The following is an 18,608-nucleotide window of genomic DNA, read 5'->3' as shown; positions in this document are numbered from 1 at the left end:
TTCCAACATCTCGTCCATTACAATGTTGAACAGTAATGGGCTCAGCGGGTCGCCCTGCTTCACCCCACGGTTTATGTCAATCCTTCGTGTCGTTTGCTGACCTATTTTGATTGTGGTGGCCGCCTTGTCCAGGGTCCCCATTATGTAGGCGATTGTCCTTGCATCTATCCCCATCCTTCGCAGCCCTCGGTGTACGCTGTGGTGTGACACCGTGTCGAACGCCTTTGAGATGTCCAGAGAGACCACGCTAAACGATTTGCCCTGTTCTGTTCTGGACCGGATGAAGTGGTCCAGAAGAAGGACATTTGCTAGGGTACCGTCTATTTGCGTAAAGCCCCTCTGATTGGCGTTCAACTTAATGCTGTTCTTGATCTTGCTGCTCAGGATCCTATGCATAAGGCGTTGGCCTGTTGACCCGATTGTGATGGGACGCCAGTTTGCCGGAGAGCTTCGATCGCCGTCCTTGGGCACAAGGACGGTCCTCAGCAGCTTCCAGCTCTTGGGATGTACATTCCTGAACAGTATGGCGGACATAACTATTGCCCAGTGATTTGTAGGGATGTTTCTTGCTTGATGGACTGTTAGGCCGTCTGGGCCCGGGGCGGAGACTTTCCAATGCGCCGTGGCCTTCTCCACGTCGTCCGGTGTTATTGGTAGGAAAGTCGGGGCAGCAGTTTTTGGGCTAACGTCTTCCGGGTCCAGTGGGGATTGGCCTTCAAGGATATTGCTGTAGAAGCTCTCAACGTCCTCCAATAAGGGTGTTTCTGGAGGATCGTTGAGGGCTCGGCCAGACAGGATTATGTCGGCCAGCATCGATTTATCCTTCTGGAATAGGTCCTGTGCCTTTTTGAAGGCGCTTGCTCGGGGACCCCTACCACCTCGTGACGCTCCGTAGTTTCTCCTGGCTTGTACCTGGTTGTTGTTGGGCCGGGCTTGGTGATTTATTCTTCTGCTACCCTTTGGCAAGATCTCATCCAACCAGGCGTCTATCGACTCTCCCAGTGCACTGCTTGAGCCTAATAGGGCCTGGTCGATGATTTTGCGCAGGAGCTTTTGAGTAGGTTGTAGCTCTCTACGCTGGGCGCAGAAGAATTCCCTAAATTCCTCACTCTCCGGTATGGGCTCTTCGATGTTGGTGAGCCAGGAGTTGTTTGGAGACGTGTTGTCCGGAGATGCGTCGGTGGTTGTTTCTAGGGTGGCAGGGGGATCGGCGTTGACATTTTGCGCTTCGCATTCCGATGTTGTGTTGCGGTTGCGAATTATCATGTTGCTCAGTATCTGGATTCTCGATGTGGTGGGGGGGTTCGGGCTTCCCTCTGGCTCCGGTGTGAAGTACACGGTTTCGTTTGGACTGCTTGGACGTGGTGTTAAAGGACTGCTTGCGGTTGGTGTTGGCATGGGGGGGGGGCGTTGGTGTTCTGCTCTCCCTCTCGGTGTGCACCTGGGTATGCGGCCGTAGGTCTTCATTTGAGCGGCGCTTGACGGCTTTAGAAGGCCTGTCTAGAAGCGGCGACGGCTCCGTCGGCGATCTGCGTCGTTTGCCCGGTGTTACGGCGTCAGCACTTGTTAACTGGGGGCGAGATGTCAGCGGTGTGGATGGCGTCGTCGCTGTTGTTGGTGTTCCTGTGGAAGTGTCTGGAGGGCTGACCTTCTTTTGTTTCTGCTGCATCAGGAGGGATTTTACCAGAGGTGTGTGGCCAGTGGTTTTGGACGCCTTTAAATTGGATCTGGCGCGTTCCAGGTACTTTTTATAGATTTGGCTCTCCCTCCTGTGTCTGACTTGGGCCTGTGTTAGCCCCGTGGCGGACATCATCTCCTTTATTGAGACTATTTTAAGCGTGCGCGCTTCGATATCCGCCAGTCTCTCCAGATACTCAGGTTCAGTCAGCACCTCCATCTCTTCGGCCTCCTTAGCGCATTCCGCTGGGTGGCTTCGGCGTTCGTGTTGTCGGACCTTCTTGAACATATCATATTGCTTGTTACAGTATTTACATCGGGTTCTGTCGCCACAGGACCGGGTCATAATATGCGACTTCAACTGGCTTTTTTGGGCGAAGCTTGTTTTGCAGGTACTGCATGTTAGGTCCTTCTTCTCGGCTCCTTCTCGTTTGAGACATCCTGACTTGGCTGCTGCATCTTGCGAGTGAACCTTTGGGACGCCAGAATTTGTTTCGTTGGGCCCATTTGCTGTGTTAACTATAGCAGGTTCACTCTGTGTAGGCTCCTTGATGTTTTGGATGCCTTCGTCACTGATGTTTAGTAACGTAGGACTCTTGGTCGTGAGTGAGCCCTTGGTGCCATTCAGGATGCCGTTCTCCGTTTCGTTTTTGTCTGATTTACTAAACGAAGTATTTGGTGAAACTCTCTTAGAGGTGTTGTTCTTGTAGGTTGTCTTGGTGTTGTTGCCGGATTGTTGCGCATCGGATGTTGGAGTTCCGATCTTGCGAACAGGACATTTTGGCGTGTTGAACGTGTCTTTCTCGCGCTCGGTACGATTCTGCTTGCCACCATTCTGTTTGGAGGGTAGGAGGTTGCTAGCTGTGTTTGTTGCACCTCCTACCGTTGTGGAAGCCATTTTATGCGAGGGGGACGCCTTTGCGTCTTTATGGAGCGTTGGGCATGTCGACATCTGTTGATTCGCTGGGTTCTTCCGGGAGACATCAACAAGTGGGTCAGCGAAGAACCTCCTCCAATTCTGTGCTCCTGATAGTGCGGGCCGCTCTAAGATCTTCTCTAGGCCTTATTGGTTGGAGGAGAAGCGTATAACCGGTCGTGAGTTGTCTTTGATACCGTTGTGTGAGTTTATGGGCATCAAAATCCGGCTGGGCGTGTTGATTTCCGCTGATTCGTCGAAAGTACTCGGGAGATATCAACGACAAAGAGAGTCATAGTTACTCCCGCCGTTTACCCGCGCTTGATTGAATTTCTTCACTTTGACATTCAGAGCACTGGGCAGAAATCACATTGCGTCAACATCAAGTTAAGACCATCGCAATGCTTCGTTTTAATTAGACAGTCGGATTCCCCCGGTCCGTGCCAGTTCTGAGCTGATCGTTAAATAGCGGCCGAAGAGGACACCGAAGCGTAACGTCGTGAAACGCTACGCAAACGGGCCTCGCAGCAAAGCGGTTCCGCGGGAGGCCAAGGCTCAGGACCGAGCTCGGATTCGGTTCGCAAAAACTTGCACCTCGCCCAGGCCTGGCACATTAGCCAGTACCCGATTCCTCGCCAAGCCCGACACGCCCCGATCCTCAGAGCCAATCCTTATCCCGAAGTTACGGATCCAATTTGCCGACTTGGATCTCCCGACGGCGTCTCCGGGTCCTTTTGGGTTACCCCGACGAACTCTCTTGCGAGGGCCCGACTTATTGACGGTTCCGCTGCCAGGTTCCGGAATAGGAACCGGATTCCCTTTCGCCCGACGGTTGTGTTCGCTAAGTATTTACGTTAGACGTAACTTAATAAACGTACACCACATCGACATCGGCTTTCGCCTAGGGCTTAGGATCGACTGATTCGTGTGCAACGGCTGTTCACACGAAACCCTTCTCCACGTCAGTCCTCCAGGGCCTCGCTGGAGTATTTGCTACTACCACCACGATCTGCACCGACGGCGGCTCCAGACGACCTCGCGGTCAGCCCTTCTGCGCTCACCGCCGCGACCCTCCTACTCGTCAGAGCTTCATGAAAAATATTGCTATTTTTCGCACATGCCGCTGACGGTCGAGTATAAGCACGACGCTTCAGCGCCATCCATTTTCAGGGCTAGTAACTTCGGCAGGTGAGTTGTTACACACTCCTTGGCGGATTCCGACTTCCATGGCCACCGTCCTGCTGTCTTAAGTTACCAACGCCTTTCATGGTATCCCATAAGCGTCGATTTAGGCGCTTTAACTCGACGTTTGGTTCATCCCACAGCGCCAGTTCTGCTTACCAAAATGGCCCACTTGGCACTCTGATCCGAAATCTCGCGGCTTCAACATTTAAGCAAGCCGGAGATCTCACCCATTTAAAGTTTGAGAATAGGTTGAGGTCGTTTGGACCCCAATGCCTCTAATCATTCGCTTTACCGGATGAGACTCGTACGCAACGAGCGCCAGCTATCCTGAGGGAAACTTCGGAGGGAACCAGCTACTAGATGGTTCGATTAGTCTTTCGCCCCTATACCCAGTTCCGACGATCGATTTGCACGTCAGAATCGCTACGGACCTCCATCAGGGTTTCCCCTGACTTCGTCCTGACCAGGCATAGTTCACCATCTTTCGGGTCCCAGCGTGTACGCTCTTGGTGCGCCTCTTCTCGCGATGAGAATGAGACGCCCCGGGAATGCGGAGCGGCCACTAAGGACCGCCCATCTTCCCTCGGTCCGTGCGAGACGAACTTTTACTTTCATTGCGCCTTTAGGTTTAGTAATTCCCAATGACTCGCGCACATGCTAGACTCCTTGGTCCGTGTTTCAAGACGGGTCCTGAAAGTACCCAAAGCTATAGCGTCGCAGATCGGTTTTGATAAGGTCTGTTCGAGAACTTCGCGGTCAACAGTCGCCAGATAATATAAATGTTGCATGGTTTAAAAAGTTGCATATCCTAAAAATATTTTTAAAGGAATATGCGGTGTTGGTATGATATTTCTTATTCACTAAAACTTTGATTAAAAACAGAATATCTAAAAAGTGGTAAAAACCCCAGGTGAATTTAACCTTATTTATACTTACCTACACTGGGTGTTTCTGGAAAGTGACTCACCCCTATAACTTCTTTATTTTTTTTGAGCAAAAAAACGACATTTGGTACGTTAGTATATGACATAAGTCAGGATTGATTTGATGATGTTGCCTTCAAAAAATTGAGATATAGCATTATAAATATTGCAATGTTGGCCACGCCAGAAAAAATATGGTGTATAATGTGAGTTAACGTGTAGAAAGCTGAAATGAGACTTGGCGTTTAGGAAAATACCGGGAATTTCTCAAAAGTGGCTTAATCCTATAACTTCTTTATTTTTATTAAATAAAAAAACGGGATTTGGTATGTTAATATATGACATAAATTATGATTCATTGCAGTATTCAATTATTTTTGGCCACTTCCTCTTTCACTGGAAATGACTACAACTTTTTGAATTTTAAACGACACCGTCGGTATTTTTTTACTTTATTCGATAGAAAATTATACTCTGATTAGAATGACATATCATATGTCATCTTATGACATTTTCGCATATGGGTTATTTGAAATTGTAACATGCGGTTTATAATGACAATTGAGCTGACAAGTATAGGGTACCAAATTACTCGTAAAAAATGCCTTTTTCAAATATGGTAATGAGCTATTTGAAAAAATATGAGATTTAATAAAAAATACGATTTGGGTACCTTTTAACCGGTCAGAATAAGACACGAAAGACATTAGACAATTAAGATTACTTTTTTAAGGATCCTAGTTTAAAAATTAGTGTTTTTTAAAATATGTTTGGTTTGGTTTGGAATTGAAAATGTCAAAAGTTACCATAGTATATAGCAACTCTGCATAGAATGATATATCATTCTATGCAGAGTGTCATTTTCTATCCAATAAAAATAAAAAATAATTGTATTCATTTCCGGTGAAACAGGAAGTGGCCAAAAATAATTGAATACGGCAATCAATCCAAATTTATGTCATCTACTAACATACCAAATCTCGTTTGTCCATCTAATAAAACTAAAAAGTTAGAGTTGAGCCACCTGGTATTTTTCTAAACACCAAGGATAACAGAATAAATCCGTGAAATCTCACTTCATCTTTCTACACTTTAACTCACATACATCATATTTTTTGTGGCGTAGCCAACACTGCAATATTTATTACTTGAAATACAGTTTTTTTATGAAACTTTTTTCCATTTCAGTTTATCACTTTAACAGGTTTGCCAAATGGTATCCTATCCAAATCAAAAAAGAAATCTATAAAGACTACAACAGAATCTAGTCAAGAACAAACAACTTCTCAACCTGCCATTATTGCTATACAAATTGTAGATCCAGCTGAAAATTCTACATCAAAAAATTTAAAACGTACAATTGAAGATGCTCTGGGTTATGGATACAGTAAGTAAAAGAAAATAGGTAATATTCATTTAGAATTGGTAATTTTTTACTATTATTTTTAGATAGTTTAGGTTCATCAAAACCTCGCTACGAGGTTTACAAATATTCTCAGCATGACATTCCCCCTTATAAGGGTATTGCAAAAGGGCCGTCTTCGAGTGCTATTATAAATACTCCAATAAGTATACAGAAGTCAGTACAATACACATTACCAACAATAACTCACTATGAGAAGGTGAATCAAGCTCTGCAACCTGGTACGACTTTGTATTCGACAGTTAGCGGGAAAGGCCAAATAAGTGAATTAAGTTCAAATGCACCACAGCCATCATATTTACAACAAAGTCAAGAACCTATTCCAGTAATTGTCTTAAGGATATATCCAGACCAATTAAAAGATTCTACACTACAAGCTAATTTACCCGATAGTCATCCATTTGCTAAAACTATTAATTCTATAAATATCCAGTCTCTTCTAACCCATTACATAAAAGCTTTGAAAGAACCTGAAATTCTAAGCCAATATTCATCGAGCCACAATTCACCAAACAGATATAATACGAAACAAAGCTATAGAGCACCCAGTGTCCCAGTAAATTCTGCAAGACCAATAAACAATTACTACAATCGAGAAAACGTTTATTCAAATGCACAAAATTATCAAAACAGTGATCATGCAGTTCAAAATCAAAATTATCAATACCATCAACAGCCAAGTTATACACCAATTTATAATCCCCATCCTGAAGTAGCACAAAGTGCTAGTAGGTTAAGGTAATTATGTGCTTTATTGTCTGATACTAGTGAATGAACTAATTATAATTTTTACAACAGAAATAATCCAACCCATGGTTACAGGACACAACCCAAGCAACAACAATATTACTACCAATCTCATCAAGTTGCCCAACCTGTACCAAATGATTATCCTAGCAATCAATATTATAGTGCAAATTATCAAAATGAATATAATCAGCAACCATCTGCTCAGTCGCAATCGATTTCACAATTGCAGCAATACTTATCTAGTAAGCCAATTAACTATAATAATGAGTATCAGCAGGGATACTATCAAGATGACAGTGAGCAGCAACTGAACAGTCACCAGCTTTTAACTCATGAAAACTATCCAAGCAGTCAACACACTAATGTAGTGTTCAAAACAGACTCAGGTACTTTATTATCATATAGGTAATTATTAGAGATGAGCAAAAAATCGCCAACTGTGATTCAATCTCGCAGCGATTTGAAAAGCGCAATTGCAACCTACGATTAGCTCTCATAGGAAACTGCAATTGCGATTTCTTCTATTTGCGAACTTCAATTTAGGCAACTCGTATCACTATAGCTGCGATTTGTGATTTTGCTGCGATTATGATTTTGTAAACTGGGACCGTGATTTCTATCTGCGGGTATGAATTTTTAGGAGTTGCGATTTGCGATATTGTTGCGATTGTAATTTTGTGGTCTATTCAAACATTATTTAGTAAACTACGATTGAATTTTCTCTCTGAGATTATTTATTTATAGAGAAGGTATTATTTTCTAGGGCCACGATCAATAATATACCGGGTGTTTCTCAAGAGTGGTTCACCCCTACACCTTTTTTATTTTTTCTGATGAAAAAACGAGATTTGGTATGTTACTATATGACATAAATTAGGATTGATTGACGTATTCAATTGTTTTTGGCCACTTCCTCTTTCACCGGAAATGACTTTTGATTTTTAACTGGCACCCTCGATTTTTTTTACTTTATGTGTTAAAAACACTAGGCCAATAAAATTAAATTGAAAAATGCAGTTTTGCGGAATTAATTTCCAGCAAGCTGGAAATCGTTTTAATACTTCTATTAGGTCCTAAATGCGTGTAATCTGAGTTTGCACCATCCCAGGTGGCGATCTTAACATTTGGTAGTCAAAAAACGCCAAATTTTTGCACCTTTTTTAGTTTTTTGCTTGTAGCTGGAAAACGGTGCGTCGGCCGCAGAATGTCATTCCATTCAATAATACAGAGGACTAAACTCTGCGTCGACTGACATATAAAACATCAAATTTGGTTTAGTGGTATAGCCGAAATCCAATGTTAAAAACAAAGAAAATTTCGTATGTCGGAGCAAACTTACATTTTGCGGCTATCTAAGACCACATATCTTTAAAACAGATACTCCTATTGAAAAAAACCATGAAACAAGTTGTTGAGAATAAAATTTCACGTTACATAGATACCATAGTTTTTAAATTTAGTCACTTATAATTCGAAATTTGGCATCAATTCAAAATCGTTTTTTTTTCGACGTTTTCAGTCATTTGAAGTTATGTCAGGTAAAGAAATATCAAAATTTTGTACCAAAACAGCACTTCATATTGCTTTGCAATGTTAAACTAATATGCACAACCTGAGTAGAGATTCAAGTAGTAGATATAAAAATCATTATTTATCAGAGTTCTGTATTTCCATTAAATCTTTAATAAGTATTATTAATATTAATTAAGTAAGTAAATTAATCATAGTTCTTAATAGTGTAGGTGCAATAAAATAACGAAAACACTTAAAGTTTATTGAATAAATGTAATTATGGTATAAAAATCAATAGACATGCAGCACAAAATGTGGCGGCATTCATGTTCGCATTTTCTTAGATGTCGATGGCCCTTCATCTGAAAAGCTTGGAAGGCACGGTTGCATATCGAGGTCCTCTTCATCGGAATCATCTTCAAAGGGACCATCCTCACCTATTTCTGCTTCTACGGCAATGAATGTAGGTCTCATTCTCATCCTCGAAGGGCGCTGAATTCGAGCATGACTGACCGTTGCAGTTGAGGCATATTGTTGAACTTCCCTGTACACTCCTTTGAACATTTGCATGACACAGTATTGAGAATTTAAGCTGGAGCTGGATCTTTGGCGTTTGTGATGGGGAGAAGGCTCCAATCCCAGTTCCCAGTCCGTCCTTCTCCAATCCCAGTTCAGAGGATCCTTTGGTTTATGACACCAGTCCTGGATTTGAAGGTACACTGGCAGAATATGTTGAGCGGCGGCTGCATTTGTTGGAGGTAGAGAGGCCAGTTCAAAAGTTGGCTTTGATGGGATTTTGAAAATATCTCGTAGCGGATTTGGTCCAAGGAGGTCACATCTGCCTTAGGTGAATAGAGAGCAGCCAAGAACAGTTGACCTGCTGAAATGAGAACCTCAGGATCTGCATCTTCATGCAACCCTAACTTCCCTTGGCGATAGCATGCAGAGGTTGTATCGCATCCGCTGATAGCATATAGGAACAGGGTATTCTCTTAGACGAAATTTTCTTCGTTTTTAACATTGGATTTCGGCTATACCACTGAACCAAATTTGATGTTTTATATGTTATTCTACGCAGAATTTAGTCCTCTATATTATTGAATGGAATGACATTTTCCGACCGACGCACCGACTTCCAGCTACAAGCAAAAAACTCAAAAATGTGCAAAAATTTGACGGTTTTTTGCCTATTAAAAACTAAGCTCACCTCTTATCCTGGGATGGTGGAAAGTTAGATTACACGCATTTAGGACCGAATAAAGGTATTAAAATGATTTCCAGCTTGCTGGAAATTTATTCCTCAAAATATATTAATTTGATTGGCCTACACTAACATGTTTCTGTGTTAAAAACACTGATTTTTAACACATGCCTTGGAAAAATAGATTCGATCGTCTATTGTTTTTCGCGTTTGTCCTGGTCAGTTAAAAATGCCCAAATCGTTTTTTTAATAATACCTCAATTTTTTCAAATGAAACGAGGGTAGCTCATTTGAATATTTAGAAAAAAAAATTGAATAATTGGGTTTGGTAAATATTAAAATCGCAGTCGCAGGTTACGGTCGCTGCGATTTAAATATCGCAATCGCAGTTTTGTTAATCTCTAGTAATTATGGTCATAAATTTAGTATTGAGTTAAATATAAAATTTTTTAATAATTTCATAAGTTTACTGTACAGGGTATCGCATTTTTGTGTGTTTTATAGGGTTTCTCGTTTATGAGTATAGTCCAGGAGACTAGTTCCCAGTGGTTGAATAATATAATAATTTGTTCGGATGGTGAAATTATATATGACAATTTATGAGTTAGCCTAAACTTTTTAGGATGGGTTCACTAAATAATTATCTATATATCTATATATTATTGATCCACCTATTTTTCCGGTCATAAATATTTGGCAGTTGTTAAAAGGAATCATTTTATTAATGGAAATAACAATCTGGCAAATACCAAGTGAGGGAACGTCGGTCTGGCTGAAAATTTGCGAATGCAATAATATGACAAATTTTTGAAATCTGTAATAATAAATAATTTGATTCACTTTCACAAAATTTCTATTAGAATCGAAGGAAGGTTAGGTTAGGTTAGGTCTGTCCGTCTGAGGACTCCGTTCCGGTACCTCTATCCACGTGCCGAGTTTTTTTTTTTCAATCGACCCATAATTAAGAAAAATCCTGATGATTTCGTCCATTTAGCGGCATCGATCGGTTCGAAACGTCGATGCCGTTTCTTCCATATCAAACTTTAATTGATATTAAAGTTGATATTTTTGACGTTTATTACGTCAAAATAAACTGTTACAGAGAGACGTGTCGTCCACAGTCAAGTTGGCCTTGATCCAATCTATCGACATAAATAAATTTGATTTAAATCGGACGATTTTTTTCTAAGCCGTAGGCTGTCCTTACAAGTTTACATCTCGTGTGTCGTGATTGTTGTTCTTTGTTTGTTGTTGTGTTTCACTTCAAAAATTATCACTCACCCTTGAGTTTGTGGTGCAATAAATTCGGCATTGGTTTTCATTAATGTTTAAAAAAAATCGCTACATCAATCCTTGGTTGGCTGAAAATACAATATGACAAAAAATATGTGGATAACTTTAATCTATGACCGTTTATCGAGATAATTTGATTTTACAAAAAATGGTCAATAGTCTAAGGTATTTAACGTTGTGTCCTTTTTCTAGTATGTTATTATAATTATTTTGTGTATAACGATGTTGGGGAAGGGAAAACGATGTTGGTTAAGGATATTTAGTTTAAGAAATGTCGACATTTTTGAACTAAGAAATAAAAATAAAGTGGTGTAAAAATGAGACACGCCACACAAAAAATGAGAATTGAAATAAAACTACTGAAAACTTATACTTAGTAAGCTTTCTTGCTAGGATCATTTAACAATAATTGTTAGGGGATCTTCCCCATAATTTGTGTAATGTTTGTGTGATGAATCGTTTTGTGGTTTTTGAAACTGACTACCAAACTTTTGTCGGTAAGCGATCGACCCTGTCGTTGCTGGCGTAGATTGGTTAGGGTACATAGTTTAAAAAAGCATGGCAGTTTAAATTAAACCTTTTTGGTATGACAAGCTATTTTTTTAGACCGGAAATTTCAGTCACACGCGGTGGTACTAGTGAGACAAATGCAGGGGTAAATATGAAACAAACCTAATAGCATGATACAGAAAAACATGTATACAGAAAAATATCTTTAAAAGATTGCAAAGTTAGTCTGCAGTGGAGATGCAGACAAAGCTTATCATATTGATAATTCAAAACCGTAGTTACTGAGATAACTAATGTTTTAAAGAAAGATATTACGTTAAAATTACCACCATCATATTTGCAAAGCGGCCGGAGTTCTAAGACTTCGAAGATGTTTGCTCTTTTAATAGATTTTGAGAAATATTTACTTCGTTAATTGATATTTTTAATTTTTTAATGTCACTTATTAAGAACATATTTTTCCTCATTTTTAATTTAATATAATTGTTTTAGACTCTAATATATTGTTTTCGTTTTTTTTGCGACGATCTAATTTAACTGTATTTTGATTTGAATTATATGCTGGTGTTTCTCATTAGTATAGATTTTTTTTTATTTTTGTGCTACTAAAAAAGATAAAGGGTATAGCCGGATTAGTTGGGAAATCTGCCCCCGCGCTTTTAGACTCGCACTCAGGTGATCGATTAGGTGTCGAATCAAAATAATTTACCTAAATTTTTAGCTCTTTAACTAAAACAGTTTTCGAGATTTTCAAAAAACTGTTTTTTTTAATTTAATTTTTATTTTTATAGTAAAATTCAAAATTAATTAATGATGATTTTTTTTCTAATTCTTAGACATGAAAAAATAATATGATCTGATTCTTAAACGAAAAGCCGATTTTTAGCGGAGGTAGGAAAATTAAAATCTTCATTTTTTAACCTTTGTGAAATATGTCACTCACTAAAAATTGTCAGAAAATGTATTTTTTATACTCATTTACACTCAGGAATTTTTTAGAATTTTTTGAAGTGTTGGAACAATATGAAAAAAATTAAAAACTCATTGTTTTTCTAAAATCTTTTTTTTCTAAAATCTTCTCGGACTCATTTTTTAATAATAATCTTAATGTTTATTTCTGGCAAGGATGTATTTTTAATGAAAAAATATTTTCTACGCACTTTTTAAACTAAACAAAAATATAAGTTAGGTAAAACAGAAGACTTTAGAAAAAAATGAGTTTTTAATTTTTTTTTTCATATTGTTTCACCACTTCAAAAAATTCTAAAAAATTCCTGAGTGTAAAGAAATATAAAAGACAATTTCTGACAATTTTTAGTGAGTGACATATTTAACAAAAGTTAAAAAATGAAGATTTAAATTTTCTTTTCTTTGCTACAAATCGGCTTTTCGTTTAAAAATCATGATCACATTATTTTTTCGTCTTAGACTTCTAAGAATTAGAAAAAAAGTCATCATTAATTAATTTTGAATTTTACTATAAAAATTAAAAATAAAACTGAAAAGACTGTTTTTTGTTAAAATCTCGAAAACCGTTTTATTTAAAGAGCTAAAAATCTAGGTGAATTATTTTGATTCGACACCAAATCGATTCCCTGAGTGCGAGTCAAAAAAGCCGAGGGGCAGATTTCCCAGGATTTCTAGATAGCTGGGTCTTTAAGTGTGAGTTTTTTGGCTGCTTTCTATTTAGCTCAGCATGTCCCATTTTTATAATTTTTATGTGTTGAATATAATATGAGACACTATTCTGCATACTGACCATTTTAGGGGAACTTTTGGTATATTTTTACGTTTTTGGTTTCGTTACTACCAAATACCTTTTTTAGAAGAAATATTTTTGTATTTAAATGGTTGTAACTAAGAGAAAAATAAAAGTTTTGAAAAATGTTTCATTTTTACACCACTTAATCCTAGTAAGAGGTCGATATAACCATTTTATAATTCTCGTTATATTACAACAAATAATTAATTATTAATTATAGGTGAAGTAAGATCAGCTCAACAGCAACAAGTACCAGAAAAACAGGTAAAAACAATAAAAATTCAAGTGCCAGATAACATAGCAAAAGTAGAAGTCCAAGAATCCGAAAAGCCATATTATCCTTATGGCATTAATCAAGAAAGCGATAAGACACCACAGGACGAAGAGCAGTCTCAAGGATATTACTATTTACCAACTCCAGCACAAAATGCATATTTTACCGAAACTGAACCACCTATTCAACGTTATCAAGATGTTAATTACGATGATATGGTTAAATATTTTACTAGGCGGGGCATAGCGTCTGGCCAGTTACTGCAAAACGAAGAAGATCAGAGGCATCAAGAAACTGATCACCAGAACTCTAAACAGCCAAATACCAAAACACAAAAATCTCCTACAGACAGACCATCTAGTGTTAGTGATATAATAGCGGCATATGATGAAGCATTTCCAACCACTACAGTAGCAGCTGCAAAGAAAAAATTAAAAAGCAAGAAAAGGATTTATCATTAATTTTACCATCTTAGTTAAATAAAAGCCATTAATAAAGCCCATTTTTAACTCATTTTAAAGTTTTAAATAAAACAAACTTAAGATCATTTTAATTTATTTATTTAATGCATATCATATTGTTATACAAGAATATAAATATCATTTCATATAATGTATCTCTTATGTATATATTTATTAAGTCGGATTATATATAGGCATTACTTTTTTTAAATAAATACACAGTTAAATAATTACTGATTTAGTGCGCACCGTCGCGTCGTGTGGCGCAAATTCAAAATTATATACGGATTTTTTAAAAAAAAAGGTATCTTCTTAGAAGTTAGATGTTACGCCGGGTCCAGACCAAGGCGACAAAAAGTAAAAACGATTTTGAGACAAAAACAAGACAAACTTGCGACAAAAAATGGGAAATTCTGACAAGATAAACTTGATACAAATTGTACAACAAAGACCAAAGTTTAGTTGTTGCGAATGAGTTTTATTAACCATGTGTGATTTTACTGGTCTTCTACTGTTGGCAGCACACGCCATCCACACTGCGCCGATAACTTGTAAAATATACAAACAAAACATAGACACTTTGATCTTTACCGACTCGAGACGGGACAATGAAGTCTCCGAATTTTGAAACAAAACAAAAATGAGACAAAAATGTCGCAGAAATGTATTGGATTTGTCGCAATTTTGTCGTAAAACATGAATGTTTCTGTCTTGTCGTTGTTTTGTTTGCTTGGTCTGGACCCGACATTATATATAAATACCAATTTTAAGCCTATCGTTTTAAGTGTATATGTTGTTTGTATATAATTTATGGTACTTGTTAATCTTACCCATCTTCTTCTTACTAATGTTAATTAATTATATTCCATATTTAGTAGGGTACTGCTTGTTCATTGCCTACATATTATGTTGTTATTACTTGTTAGTAAACTGAGCAATTTTAAATTTGTAAATGGCATATAAAATTAATTAAGAACCATTAAGCTTCATTCAGAACCTCACAATTAGTGGAATAAATTACTGCTTTCAATTAGCGTAGAAGTTTGTTCCTCTAATTTGAATGTAAGCATTCACAACGTCAGAATTAGTGGAAGGAATTTTTAAGTAGTGGAAAAAGTTACCAAACTTTTAACTTTTCCTATAATTATACTTCAAAATTTGCGAGGAATGTAATTTTGGCCTTTGATTATCATCCGTCAATACAAAATATGGTTTGAAATCAAGAGTTTATTGTTTTATAAGCTAGATATTTGGCTTTCTCTATGGATACAAGCTGTTGCTAGGATATTTTATTAATTTTAATTATGTTTTTTAGACATTGTGAATGATCGTAAGCTAAAAAGTATAAAGTGTAATTGAAACCACTAATTTATTCCACTAATTGCGTGGTTCTAAATGAAGCTTTAGCATGGAAGAGAGCATGAAATAGTACTTAGGGAAACATTTTTTGTTGTGTGCTTATAAAACATACTTGAATGCTTTGGAGTTAGGCGTTTATTTTTTAGCACAATATTAAGTAATAACATTATTGCAAGTGAATCGAAAATCTAAACAAATATCTAAAATTCTAGGAAACATTTAAAATAAACCTGCGACAAAAATGTTTAATATAGTATCATGGTGTTTTAGTTGTGTATGTGTTATTTTGTAGTTACTTTTTGTTCATAAATAACATTCTATCTTGAAATTTATGAATTTGTATTAATAAAGATCATAATATAAGAATATGTTGCTTTTAATATCTGAAAAAAAAAGAAAAAATAATTAGTGTTTATGCCGGATATCTATTATGCAGTAATTGGAAATAGAAGACAGAAAGCTAATTTGAAATACTACTTTTAGGAACAATTTATACACATCGGGACACTTCAGAAGTGTGGTCTGGATTTTAACGTGTAAGCCAGAGAATAATATAAATGACCGGTTGACAGACAGAGAGACAGCATCAAAAGGGGCCGGTGATGGGCCGGTGCGACCCATACACTGTTGCCGGTATTTACGGGTGTGGCCAAGGTAAAGCATAAGCATGGTGGGAGTACGCATTGAGAGGGGCGGTGCTTTATCTTAAGGTTCGTATTCACTATCCGAAAGAAGAGAGGAATGAAATTCGGTATATTTGGACAGCAAACCGAATGCATGCTGCCGTTAGCCATTCGGTTCGCTCCATCATCCGTTTCCAGTCGGTATATCAGAGACGTTCGCAAACGAATGAGTATTATAGAACCGCGCGAACAAGACTGGACGTTTGCTCGTTGGATAGTAGCATTCGTTCGTTCGGATAGTGAATACGCACCTTTATGTAGATGAAAGGGTGGGGAAAGGAAATAGTACACAAGAGATCCAAACTATTTTTGCATCATTCTTTTCGCCTAGCTGTTTCGGTGTGTATGTTAAGTGTTTCAAAAATAGCTATTTATACGACCGAAGAGAAGGTGCATATCGTTAAATGGTTTTACATTTTCTCAAGTGTGGAAGAGGTTATTGGGCGTTTTGTGTTCACCTTTCAAGATCGCCCTGTGCTTTGTGCCACAACTGTACGCAACATTGTCCATAAATTTGAGCAAACAGGCTGCATTGCAGCGTGCAGAAATTGTGACAATCAGGACGGCGCACAGTGTGGCTTTTTAATAATCTAGCAATTAAAAATTATTTTTTTTTTGTTAACAAATATATTACATTTTTTTGTGTTCTATTTTGGTAATTAAAACATAAACGAATAAATTTAAACAAAAACACACATTTTTAAGGTCCATTTAAATGAAAAAAATATGAAAATGAAAAATGTAATTTTTTAATAACCCTCAATGAAAATTCTTAATTCTTAAAGATTGCCCAATAAATTGTATAAATATTTGGTAAAATAAGTACAAAACCCAATTAGTACTAACAAAACAAAAAAATTCTTAATTTTAAAATTTAATAAGGTATAGTTATTGATTCTTAGGTAATATTATTCACTTTCAGATGAACTAGAATTTCTGTCCTCAGATGAATCTTCGAATGACGAATCGTGATTGTCGCTGTTAAGCAGTATTGGATCAGCTAGTAATTTTATAACTTCTTTGTCCAGTGTGATATTTTTTCGAAAATTGTTGACATTTTGAGATAGAGTGGAAATTATGGGGTCTGAAGAAATAAATAAGTAATTGAACAAATCTTGCATCGTTTTAGTTCTAGATATGTTTCTGGTGTTGAATTGTCGGTAATTTTTAAAATCTTTATTTCTGGATTCTAATGCCTCTTCCGACAACATTCCAATTGGAAGAACAGCAGCTTTTATTATGTCTCCCACATGTATCAGAATTCTGTGTATGCTGGAAGGTATATAATACCACGGATAAAGTTGCACAACTTCATAAAGTTGTCTTTTCGATAAGGACATGATGCCTGAAATAAAATTAAAAAAATAGATGTCCCGCACTTTGCCGCACAAAAATATAGACTAAAACGAAAATAAATGAAGCAAACTAAAGAATAGTAGCGAAATTCAGCCGAATCTGATAGAATCTCGAGATTGCGGGTTTAACAAATAAAGCATTTTGTGAGGATTTCTTTTTTTTACTGTGGTTTTTAAAAATTATTTATTAGATATGCTGTTTGCAAATCATTAAATTATTTTATAAAGCACCTACCTATATGCTTGCAAAAAAAACACTGCAAACACTGCAAACGCCACGAACAGAAAATATTTTCAATCTGTACTAATAATACAACCAATTAAAATGTCAACTGTGCTTCCAATATGTTATGAAAGAATTTCTTGGCATTTTGTTATCGCCTGATTGATATGATAACTACCGATATACATAGAAATATTTGCATTATCAGACATAAATTATTTTAGTTTTTTATTTGCTAGATTATTAAAAAGCCACACTGTGCGGCGCATAGAAGGTGATTCCCGACAAGAAAATTAATATTTGTGCCGCGGTCGAAACAAGCTTGTTCAAGCCGACATATAGCCGAGCAAGTTGGTTGCAATGCTCGAACGGTGCGCAGGGTTTTAAAAAAGCATGGATATAAGTCCTACAAAATCGTACGCTTAGTACCACGCAAGAAAATTTTCCCGCAGATTGTAACAGACGTCTGGAGTTTTGCGAGGCTGTGAGAGAAAGAGCCGATCGGAATTTTTTTTTTTTGGAAAATATATTATTCTCAGATGAAATCGCGTTTCCCTTACATGGCTACCACAATCCTTCGATAGTATATTATTGGTCTCGAGAAAATAAGCACCTTAGTATGGCACTGCGGACACAATATCCACAAAAACTAAATGTCTGGGCTGGCATGCTGCAAAATCATATCACTGGGCCTTTTTTTATTGATGGTATGTTAACGGCTGCCAAATATTTGGATATGCTACAAGACCAAATTGTACCAGCAGTTCGAAATTTGCCAATCAATTTTGAGGAAGTGTGGATTCAGCAGGATGGTTGTCCTGCGCATAACGCGCGTAACGTAAATCTGTTCCTTCAAACCACATTTCCCAATCGGCTAATTTCCACACAAGGCACAATTAATTGGCCACCACGTTCTCCTGATTTGTCACTCAATGACTTAGTTCTGTGGGGATATGTAAAAAAAAATTCCATTTATGGCCATAACCATGAACTACCCATGAATATTGACGAGCTGCGATTAAAAATCATTCAGTCGTTAGAAAATATCCCCGCTGTTATGTTAGCTAAAGTTAGGCCAGAGTTTTATAACCGTCTTGGCTA

At 37.6% G+C, this 18,608-nt stretch overlaps 1 protein-coding gene across 1 annotated transcript in view; it reads left to right on the top strand.

Annotated features, from left to right (window-relative positions):
- LOC115874955 (PAX-interacting protein 1-like) overlaps positions 1–14,416 on the top strand; it is a 49,056-nt gene extending 34,640 nt beyond the window's left edge. The window contains exons 2-5 of the mRNA XM_030890263.1: positions 5,890–6,088; positions 6,151–6,862; positions 6,923–7,260; positions 13,373–14,416. Of these exons, the coding sequence (XP_030746123.1) occupies positions 5,890–6,088; positions 6,151–6,862; positions 6,923–7,260; positions 13,373–13,887 (1,764 nt within the window). The 3' untranslated portion in view covers positions 13,888–14,416. The remainder of the gene's footprint in view (positions 1–5,889; positions 6,089–6,150; positions 6,863–6,922; positions 7,261–13,372) is intronic.
- The last annotated feature ends 4,192 nt before the right edge of the window (positions 14,417–18,608 follow it).

This window comes from Sitophilus oryzae, unplaced genomic scaffold (assembly GCF_002938485.1).
Source record: "Sitophilus oryzae breed Bouriz unplaced genomic scaffold, Soryzae_2.0 scaffold_1307_pilon_pilon, whole genome shotgun sequence".
Lineage (NCBI taxonomy): Eukaryota > Metazoa > Arthropoda > Insecta > Coleoptera > Curculionidae > Sitophilus > Sitophilus oryzae.
Note: the sequence above shows the minus strand (reverse complement) of the source record. Positions and strands in the feature narration are given on the sequence as shown.